The following is an 11,813-nucleotide window of genomic DNA, read 5'->3' as shown; positions in this document are numbered from 1 at the left end:
TACCCTACGGTGTGATGTTGCTTGCTCTCAGGAGAAATTGAAATATGTGTCAGTGTAAACCTGATATATATTTCAATTAATAAAGAATTCTCAGCATCAAGTTTGTGTTTTGTGGTTTCTTTAAATTAATATGTACTTTACAAAATAAAAGGAGAAATAATGGTTCAATTTGAGCCATTATTCAGAATGCTAATCCATTAAAATCTTGTTTATTGCAGTGATGGAAGAAGTACTCTGATTTTTTACTTAAGTAAAAGTAGCAAAACCACTGTGTAAAAATACTGTTACAAGTCCTGCATTCAAGATGTACTTAAGTAAAAGTACATTTAACATAAAAAAAATACTTAAAGTACCAAAAGTAAAAGTACTCATTCTGCAGATTAGCATATTTCACATTGATGCATATTATATTATTTAATTATAATGACTGGTGCATTATTGTATAAATTACATTTAACTACCTTATATGCGTATAATTTGAAGTAGTAATAGGTAGATTTCCATTCAAATGCATGTCTGGTGTGTTTTAACAGTCAGGAAATTTGTTATAGGTAGGCAATATGTGTAAATATAACTCTATTATATGTTCCCCCTTAGTAGATCAACAAACCTATTAAAGTTTCTTAATTTAGATAATGATGTAGATAAAACAAATTCAAATTGTGGGATTACACTTATTTGGTGACAATATATGTACAGTATATAGTTGAATGTCATCAGCATATTATTTGGCTTTGAAGATAAATACTGTTTGCAGCCTCATCCTTCTTGCCATGCTTTATTGTGGAAAGCAATGTTGCACCACTGCTGTAAAGAAATGTACTGAAAAACAATCAAGTCCATGTTTTCATTCTATACATGAACTGATATTGGAGCTCAGGCTGCTGTTTCCTGGAGTCACCAAAGCTCATGTGCATGACTTTTTTGAAACACTTCCTTTTCAGTGAGCTAATTGCTCTTCAGACAGTGATAGCATGAGTGGGTAACTTTGTGCAATTTACTTTTAAGTCACACCCAGCTACCAGCATCATGGGGCACCAGTCCCACACATGTGCCACCATGCTCCTCGTTCACAACACATTTCAGCTGACTTAAGTCCTTCTAAACACAAAAGGGGTAGTTTTGATTCTATCCCTAGTGCACTGTGAACAGTATAAGTTATCACTAATGATACTGTGGTGGCTCCCAGCAGGGAAGAGTTGCCATTTATAGCTACTGTAAATGGAGGAACATACTGTAACTCAAAGTCGGCCCATTTCAAATAAATGAAATGGGCCGACCTTTAAGATCTTCTCACTGTAATGTCCAGTTGTTTAGGAGCTTACATAACATTGACTGTAATAAAAACTATTAAGTCAGACTGTTTGAACTACATTTCTTGCCTTAAAGTAGTTACCTTCCTGTATAGTGTCTTTACATTACATGCACACAGTTGGGTACAAAAATGTGCAACCCCTTACTTTGAAATGGCAAAAAGAGTATAACAAAGATTTTTTTCTCATCAACATAATATTCGATGCACATTCAGCTAATACAAATATTCCTTCATCAACAGAACTAATACAAATGGTCAGGGAGAGTATAAACAAAGTTATAGAAAAATAATGAAAAACATATCAGCTGTGGGTAGTGACTGAAAGAGTAAGATTGAGAATACAAGTGGCAAATATGAGTTTCCTTCATAGGGTGGCCGGACTCACCCCTAGAGATAAAGTGTGGCACTTGGACATCCGGAAGGGACTTGGAGTAGAAGTGCTGCTCCTTCACATCTAAAGGAGCCAGTTGAGGTGGTTTGCTCATCTTATCAGGATGCCTCCAGGGCGCCTCCCTTTGGAGATCTTCCAGGCATGCCCAGGGTCCAGGAGACCCAGGGGCAGACCCAGAACATGCTGGAGAAAACACAACAAAAGTTTAATTATTTTGTCATAATCAGCACAGGTATGTGTGGAGAGAAAGGAACTCTGCCTATGAGGAGAGGAACACCATGCCCACCGTCAAACATGGTGGAGGCTCACTGATGTTTTGGGGGTGTGCATCTGCATGAGGCACTGGAGCTCTGCATAAAGTGGAAGGAGAAGATTTTAAAGTAAAGCCTCCTACCATCAGTCAAAAAGCTAAAAATGAAGGGCAGTGGATCCTTCAACAAGACAATGATCCAAAGAATGGAGTAACATCAACTCAGGAATGGTTTAAATAGAATAAAATGAACATTTTACATGGCCTTCCCAGTCCCCAAACCTAAATATCATTGAAAACCTGTGGATTGGTTTGAAGAAGGCTGTACACAGCAGACAGCCAAGCAATATGGCAGTCTTTGAACAGGTATGCCATGAAGAATGGGCTCACATTACACCTGAAAGGATACAAACACTACTCAAAGGGTACCCAAAGAGGTTGGAGGAGGCTAGGGAGGACATACAAAGTATTAGAGAACATTTCATAAAGGGGGATAGAAACCTTTACACTATGTTTTTCATAATTTTGCTATAACTTTCTATTTAAGGGGATTCAAACATTTGCACTCAACTGTACATTTATGAAAGTAAGTTCTTTTTTTTCTTTTGGTGCTTTTGACATGTGCCCTATCAGTTTAGTGAGGGTATCTGACTTGATCATCATGGCAAGCTATGAAAAATGTTTTGTCAATGTAATGACTAACCTGATCAGATACCGCTCACTTTAAAGATTAAATTTTTTCTGGTGTGAAAACATTGATGTAGTTCCTGTGATTATAATTTAGAAAAAGTGAATCTTTGTCAAACATTTTCATCTCAAAGAATGGCTAAAGGCAGGGCTTGGATTTTATTGACAGCTGGGAAGGCCTCTGCAGGTAATGTATTTAATTTTGTGTTCATGGTCTCAGGAAGAAATTCTGGCAACAAATGCAAATATATTGATAATAATGTAAATTCTGTGTCTTTTGCTTTTGCATAGGTTGTTGGTCAGTGCAGCTTAAATGACTCAAGAAATTTGTGGGAAGTTGTTTAATACCTGTGACCTGTAACAATGTCTACTTCAAGACAATGTCACAAATACGTAAAAATACAATGAAATATCAAAGAGTTCACATCACTTGTCCTTTTTCTCCATGCTTCAAAACTGTTCTATTGTTTAAGCCGGGCAGCTTAAGTTTTCTCGCAGGATTTATGGCCCAGATCCACTTTCATGTTGACTTCCTCTTGTCTAATACATGATGAGAAAGAAGGTGATATCCCTTTATTCTCCTGTGATATAAGATCTGTTTGAGGCCGTTTACACAAAGCTAGGGAGTCTATTTAAGAGGCTTTATTTTTCATCAAAATCCAAATACCAAACACCAGCCTTCAAAAACTAACAGTTTAAGAAAGAACCAACTCATTAACAATTTCAAACATGATGTGTTTTCTACAGTATGTATAACCCATTTAGATGAAGTCCCATTTTTAAGGTTGCATTTCTTGACTTTGGTTTCACAGTCACTTGCTCCTCCTCTGCCTTTATCTCATCTGGTTCAGGTCATTTACTGTTATTTCATGTATTGTTACAGGGATGAAAAGAGAAAAAAAAAACAGTTAACCCAGAAACATGTCTACGTGTGAAGTTGCAGCAGGCCTTCATATTTGTCATATTTCCAGTTACTCATATGGGGAAGGATGGGAAGACAAGCAAACTAAAAGTGGAGAAATAAACAATTACAAAGATTGATTACAAAGAAAATATAGGAGAAATAAACAATTACAAAGATTGATCAGTGTTGGTCAGTGTTGGTCAGGCATGTGAGATCAGTCTGAACTCAATCAGTGATGTTTAAAGTGGATCATCAGGTACCTTTTCCCTTAAGTCCCTTGTTTTTGTTGCCACAGTTACAATTACTGATCAGTAAAGCTCCTCAAGGTACAGTTCATAGTTCACAGAATGTAATAAAATATATCACATTTAACTTTCTTAAAGCTTTTCTATATTTTCTGAGGATTAAAAACTCAAGTTATTCTATCTATGTTCTATCGCACATGTCTCACCGAAGTGCACTCAGAGCCCTTTACACTATTTGCCTATTCACCCACACAATTTTTCACACAGTCACACACCGATAAAACCACCAGACGCAACTTGGGGACAACCCATTCTCCTACTGAGCCATTGCATCCTGAAAGTGGTAACCAATCCTTTTGCCACAAATTGGGTTTGCGCATTTGATTAAGATGATTAGATACAGAAATAATCTATAAGCAATGCTTTTACACCAAATAAAATATATCATCTTTCCAATCTTATATGAAAATGTTATTTTATATTACATTCATTTTGTTTGCCAAAAAGTTAGTCACAGACAAATAAATGTACAGTGTCATATAAAGTGATGTTACTTATGTTTGGGGTCATGTTAAACCCAAAAGTATGGTGGCCCTGAGAGTTCAAGCACCACAACTTAAGAAAACAGATAAAATATAAAAAACATAGCCAAAGTCATAACATCTTTGTAAATTTGACAGCACACAAGCAGCATTCAGGAAAACCAACAAGCATGCCCCTGGGTACATTCAAAGCCTCTTACTTTAAGCATCCATGTTTTCCTCACTTGCATCTTTTCCTTGCATCTTAGTCCTTCCCAAGGTGTGAGGAAAAAATGCAAGGAAAACTTGCAAGGAGAGAGGGAACACGTTAATATCAACATGAGATGTCCTATCAGTCCTATCCTTCATTTGAAGCATCCAATTACCAACTGATTTCTGATAAAGAGCTGTGTCGATTCATAAAAAACGTCCGTGAAGGATGGTCTCATGTATCCTCGCTCATGACTCCTCCAGCACAGTTCTTGCTCTTTGCTCCTCAGAGCTGATATAAGAAACTTGGCAAATCCTCAATCTTCAATGGACCATAAAGACTTTCGTGTCCACCGAGGGCCAAGGGCATAGGAATGATCATATAAGAAACCTGAGAAACACTCAAAGAAACTGGTTTTGAGAGGCATGAAATGCCTTTTCCTCCTATCCTTCATCTGCAAGGCCCAATCACAACCTGCTTTCTGATAAAAGGATGTGTTGGTCCATTTATCCTTGCTCCTCAGAGCAAATGTAGGAGTTTTAGGGTATCCTTGATTCTTACTTATAGGGTATAAAACTCCAGTAACAAAAATCAAAATATACTACTGACAGAAGTACATGTGTGGACATTCTTTGGATATGGTAGGGGTTGTGCTGAATAAAAAGTGCAGTCAACAATTACAGACACAGAGGAGATAAATTTCCATTGTATTTAATTCTGTTTTACTCTGGGAGTCACTTTCTGTAGTAGACTTCAGAAACATATTATAGGTTTAAAAAATGTTTTAAACCTAGAATGTGTTCTCATAAAATTGGAGAAAGTGATGAAGTATCAAGTTGATAAACCAATGATGAGCATGTTTTTTCTGAACTGTTAAAGAGTATCTGGGATCTACAGCACCCCAAAACATTAGAAAGGTGTTTGGTTCCTTTCAGCTGGAGAGCGCAGTGTATCAAGGCCATCAGCTGTGGAAGTTGAGCAGATATGTCAGTGTGTTACATAACAGCAATGTGAGTAATGAACATAGCACAAGACATGACAACATGAATTTAATAATGTAATTGTATGGATGCTGATTCAGCATCCATACTATGTTTTCCAATTATTTATTTCTTTATTTATTATTATTATTATTCCGTATGTTTTTTGGCACTTAACTACTTCAGCATACTTTCAGCTAGAAAAGCCATTCAGGTATCAAAATGTTTGGCTTTTTCAGGACATGCGCGGCTGTATACAACTTTTTTGTAACTTTTATATTTTTTAAAATATTCAGCTTTATTATGAAAATTTTTCCCCATTCAAATGAATGGGGAAATTTTTACTTCTTCATACTTTCAGCTATTTCAGCTATTAAAATGTTCATTCAGAAGTTTTCTAAACTTCATACATTTTAAATATTTAGCTTTATTTTGAAAATCTTGCCCCATTCAAATGAATAGTAAAATTCTACTTCAGCAAACTTTCAGCTATTTCAGCTATCAAAATGTTCAGCTCTTCAAGGACATTCATGCTTCTCTTCAGAATTTTTCAAAACTTCATACATTTTAAATATTCAGCTTTATTTTGAAAATCATGTCCCATGCAAATGAATGGGAAAATTCTACTTCAGCATACTTTCAGCTTTTTTCAATAATCAAAATGTTCAGCTCTTCAAGGACATTCATACTACTATTCCGAAGTTTTCAAAACTTCATACATTTTAAATATTTAGCTTTATTTTGAAAATCTTGCCCCATTCAAATGAATAGGAAATTCAAACTTCAGCATACTTTCAGCTAGCAAAACCATTCAGGTGTAAAAATGTTCAGCATTTTCAGGGTGATCTTTCAGCACTCGGCATCCATACGCATTTCTTTAGAAAATGCAATTTTCTAGTTCAATTTAATAATTTATAATTACTAAATACATTTAGTAACTAACCTGCAAGTGATTAACATTAGTGTTACCTTGTCCCTTGCTATCAATAGCAACTAACGATGGCTATGGCTTTTGTTAGGCTATAATTAGCAACTAATGGTAGCTAAGTGATGGCTTTTGTTAAGCTGTAATTAGCAACTAACGGTAGCTAAATTATGGCTTTTGTTAAGATGTAATTAGCAACTAACCGCAGCTAAATTATGGCTTTTGTTAAGATGTAATTAGCAACTAACCGTAGCTAAATGATAGCTTTTGAGCTAACACTAGCACACTGAAATATGTCCTACAAAACAGGACATGAACACAAGAACATTTATGAGGAGTCGGGACTTAAGTAGTATAAATAAATGGGTATCAATCTTAAATAATCAGTCTAGCCACAGGGTAAGCCAGTGACTTCTGTGCCGGTCCCAAGCCCGGATAAATAGAGTGGGTTGCGTCAGGAAGGGCATCCGGTGTAAAAACATGCCAAATTTCAACATGCGAATCATCAGTGCGAATGAGTATGACAGTAATGAGATGTGCTGTAGGTCAGACAGAGGAGTTCAAGGTGGAGGTGGGGCTACATCAAGGATCGGCTTTGAGTCCCTTCTTGTTTGCTATGGTGATGGACAGGTTGACAGATGAGGTCAGACAGGAATCTCCGTGGACAATGATGTTTGCTGATGACATTGTGATCTGTAGTGAGAGCAGAGAGCAGGTGGAGGAACACCTGGAAAGGTGGAGGTCTGCTCTGGAAAGAAGAGGAATGAAAGTCAGTCTTGGTAAGACAGAATACATGTGTATGAAGGAGAGGGAGGGAAGTGGAACAGTGAGATTACAGGGGGCTGAGGCAAGGGATAGTTACATTATGTAAAACTAAAGCTTTACATCTGTAAATCTGTTAAAAACCACATTATTGCTTTTTGAACTCTACAGGGTGTAAACTCTAAGCAGTTAAATATAAGCCCATTATCTAATTACAAATCTAGTTTAAAATGTGCAGATATATACTGTAGCTTCTCATGTCGTGGCTCTCCACACTGCTGGTAGGAAACGGCCGTGCCCAACCGCAACACTGGAGCGGCTGGCTGGAGGCTCATCTACACCACCAGGGCCAGCAAGGGGCCAGCAAGGGGCCAGCCACCAGACGAACTGGCGAGGGCTCGTATGCAAGAAGCCACGGAAGGAAGAAGCGCCCATGCAGTCAGTCAGGACTGGGACAACACCATATGACAGCAGGCTGATTCCCCTGCGCAGCTCCGCAGCAGGTCCAGGTGGGGGCATCGATGGATGTGGGGCCTCACCAGATGTGGGCGTCATACTGTATGTAATGTCCGACACTGCTGAATGCTAGCAAATACAAGACTTACTCAAACTTAAACATTTCACAAATAAGAGTGACACAGTAGCACATTAGTTCTGAGTTGTCTGTGTTCATAGTGAAACACTGATTGATTATTGGACAAACTGCCTTGATGGAGGTTATGCAAACTGATAGACATGTGGCATGCAGCCAATGTGAGGAGGAGAGAAGGACAGAAAAACAGATCTTGTCATCCTCACTTCAGGTAAACTTCCATCCCTCCCTTCTTTTGTCTTTTCAGTGCAGATCCGATTGCCTGGGGCTGTTGGTGGGACAGCCTGTCCTCATTTGCACAGTACTGATTGGTTCCCACGATTACTGGACTAAAACTCAAAAGAATCAAGAGCACCTTTTGTGTTTGTCTCCCACAGTCAATGGAAAAGATGGGATTGTTGGGAGCTATAGGCTTTTCTTTAGCTCTGGCATTTCTGACTCAGGTAAATAGCATTTTTATTTTAAAATCTGCAAAACTGTAAAGTATATCAAGATATTTGCACCATTACTGTTTGCATTATGCTTATTATTTACAGATACCAAGTAGTGCAGCTGGTAGCACAGCAGGTAAGTAAACCAAGAAATTATATCTAGGCCCCATTTGTGTGTCTGCATAACCTTTAAAAAAGTATTAGCTATATCTTCTAGTGATGCACACCAAATTGTTTAACCTACAATAAGAATTTCAACTGATTAATACTAGCAGTTATATTGTTAAATTTTTTTCTAAAAGAGTTTGCTGAAAAATAGGCTATTGGGTCAACATCAACTCATAGGGGCTCATGGTGGAAAGCTAATCAGACAGGCTTCCCCAAGCTGGATGCTAGTGAGGCACTATATTTGCATTTCTGGTACATCGGTACCACCAGATTGGCTATTGTCCACCGCAGGTCTCATAGTAAACAGACAAAATCCACAGCATGTTGACATGTTGCTCTTTCTGAACAAAAACCAGTAGGCTATGAGTTTCTGTTTTATTCACCTGTTGGGGGTTTTGATTATTAAGCCGAGAGCAGAGGAGGAGGTTTATGATACAGTCACCTGAGATTTCAGTGTGTGTTTCCATTAATCTCAGTCCCGGTACACGCAGGTACACAGTACCAACACTTCTGCAGGTTACTCTTTGGCGTACCAGCAGTTCTCACGAGCTGCCAGCACTCTTTTCTGCCCTATTGATGGGCCGGAGATGCTATGCATCTCACCTGGACAGCGGACGACCTCAGACTAGAGCTGTAATTGGGCCTGAAAAGTTAGGCCCGACAGAATTCGGCCCGAGCCCGGCCCGAGCCCGACAAGTACATTTTTGATTGACAGCCCGACATTATTCAAATGTGCGCACGGCGCACGCACACAGCATCGCTCAACATGCCTTCTCAGCGAGGAATTCGTTTTGCTGTCGTATTTTAAGAGAACGTTACATTTCTTGTATTTTACATAACCCACTGGGTCATTGTTCTCGTTATGCACATGTTCAAAATGTTGCCACACCTCAGACTTAGCTGCTGCTGGTGTAACCAAAAAATATACGCCAGAGGCAAGCCCTTGTTTCACCTCATCCATCTTCGTTCTTCGCAATGCATCTTTCTCGCGCTAATTGAAACGCATCACGTGACCACTCATTTAACGCGCGAGCCCGAACCCGAGCTGAGTAAAAATGATAGAAATTACAGCTAAGAATTACTCTAGTTCAGATCCCCTACCTGTCCTAAGACTCACAGACTGAGCAACCACATGATTTATAATCCGTCATTCTGTGCCTTTTTTTGCTCATTTTGCATCTTTGTAGTCAGTCTGCACCTGATTTTCTTTCTTTTGAAAAAAAAAAAAAAAATCAAGTTTAGTTGGGCCCAAATAATCAATAACCATATTTGATTTAGTTGTAGATTATCAATTCCGATCAAAAAATCAAGTAAATACGAATTAAAATTAAAAACTATAAAAGCTCAATACCCGCCTCTCTCATCTTTTTCTGTCCTACAATTCTTATAGGGCACATAAGTTGGTTCTTATGTTTACTGGTACGATTAAGATCTTGCTGGTACCTGCAGTTTTCAGAGAAATTAAGACCATGAGAGTGTTTTACTTTGAACAAAACTTTAAAATTCATGGCACGCATCTAATATGATATCACACACCCCTGAAGTAATGTGAACTGTCTCAGTAACGTGAACTGCCTCAGGCCAGCAGCACACAGAAGCCATTTATAGGACTGCTTTCCTCCGTTCATAGTTCCACAGGTGTGTGATGTGACGATGTGTATGTTCTGTTAATGTACAATATTCATGTTCTCTTGCTGTTTATGCTGTGCACACTTTTGGAAAAAAAATATTTTTAATGGGTCACAGACATTCATTCTAAATAGAATAGCATTTTAATATTTTTAAATGTTAATAATCAATGAGCGTTGGTTATCAGTCAGAAAAAACAAAACAAAATGTGCATTCCTAATCAATATTTCTAAATCAGAATGGATCACTGGAGCTAAAGTGTCACACTAAATGGAATGTGATGTGTGTAATTCAGATTAGATGTATGAACTGAAAATATAATTAATGAATGTGTATGCACTTTCTCTTTAATGTCTGCTGTTATACAACCATAAGTATGTTCTCAAACCAAGCTCTTGTTTTCAGTGTCATGTATTTCCATGTCTTAAAGGATGCCCAATCTTGTCAGCAAATCCCTCGAGCTCTTCATCAATTCTGGTACAATGGGGACCATACCCTGGGGCAACAAACTATTTTGTAGACCTTCGGGTAAAAAACAATGCAACTCTTGCACCGGTTGTGGTGACTCTGCCAAGCTCCGTGACAAAGAAGGATGTCCAGGGTCTGAGACCTGGAACTAACTACAATGTGACTCTCAAAGTCTTCTACTTCTACATGGTAGCGTGTTTTGATACAACTGAGGCGTCCACAGGTAAAGAATAAGCCATTTACATAGAGTAGGTGCACCATCTCTTACAACAATTGGAATTATTGTTAGGGCAGCATCACCATGCTTTTTCCCCCCGAGGTGATATTGTATATTGTGTATATTTAGCAAAGTACTATTATTTACACAGAATTTTAAGAGAAGATTTAGCCCATACACTGAGATCCCACAAGAGTTATTTGAACAACAGATAACGTATGAAATTTCAGTCCATTCAGATTGCATCTTTAGGTGCAAAATGCACACAACGCTGTTTGCTAATGATGCTGCCTCCCCTGCTCTTTCCTTCTAGTCCCCGACACGGCACAGATCGATACTGGCCAGGCACTGACAAGTTATTCCATCTTTGTGAAATGGACTGCTGTACCGTCGGCACAGTACTACTTTCTGATGGTGGTCTCTCAGGCCACTGGACAAACATTTAACTTCACCTACACCACCACCTCCGCTGTAGTGGGTAACCTGCAGTTCGCCAGCAACTACGACTGCTATGTTTACACAGCTAACCAGGTCGGCGTCGGAAGTGCTAGCAAAGTGAGGACCATCACCACATGTGAGTGACCAGTTTCAGTCCATTTGGAGCTTTGAAATCCTTGAAGCATAGGTGGACTTGTCAGACCCCCCCCCCCCCAAAACCTTGCTTATGTTTGCTCAAGTGATATGAGTGATTGACAATTAAGAATATGTTCTTTGAATGATAAGTTACCTGTACAAATGTTGTTTTTTTTCTTCCTCAGTCAATTTATGGCTGAAACAGATACAGTACATGAAGTCAAGCATTTTGGCCAAGATGATTAAAACATACAAGTTTTATGTTTAGGCCTCCTGTATTTTTTTCCTCAGTGACTGCATTTAAATTAGCTACATGCATCCATATTTCTTTTGCCTCTAGTGGTATCTGTGAATGCATTGGTTGCAAGCTTCATGGTTACTCTCAAAAATCTAGATCTCAGTGTGGATGTTTTTTCTTTTTTGGAACTACTTTCCTGAGAAGATATTGTTCTTTAAAAAAACATTTGACTGCAGTGAGGTGTGTGGATGATCAGTAATGGGGACAGTGTTTCTGGAAAAATGCCGTTTTCAGTACGCTGCACAA

General features: G+C 38.5%; 1 protein-coding gene across 1 annotated transcript in view; it reads left to right on the top strand.

Annotated features, from left to right (window-relative positions):
* The first annotated feature begins 10,561 nt into the window (after positions 1-10,561).
* The window catches only part of fndc7b (fibronectin type III domain containing 7b), a 39,063-nt gene continuing 37,811 nt past the window's right edge, over positions 10,562-11,813 (top strand). The window contains exons 1-2 of the mRNA XM_020617039.1: positions 10,562-10,702; positions 11,010-11,270. Coding sequence (XP_020472695.1) covers positions 10,666-10,702; positions 11,010-11,270 — 298 coding nt within the window. The 5' untranslated portion in view covers positions 10,562-10,665. The remainder of the gene's footprint in view (positions 10,703-11,009; positions 11,271-11,813) is intronic.

The sequence above is a fragment of the Monopterus albus genome, unplaced genomic scaffold (assembly GCF_001952655.1).
Source record: "Monopterus albus unplaced genomic scaffold, M_albus_1.0 scaffold184.1, whole genome shotgun sequence".
In the NCBI taxonomy this organism is placed as follows: domain Eukaryota; kingdom Metazoa; phylum Chordata; class Actinopteri; order Synbranchiformes; family Synbranchidae; genus Monopterus; species Monopterus albus.
Note: the sequence above shows the minus strand (reverse complement) of the source record. Positions and strands in the feature narration are given on the sequence as shown.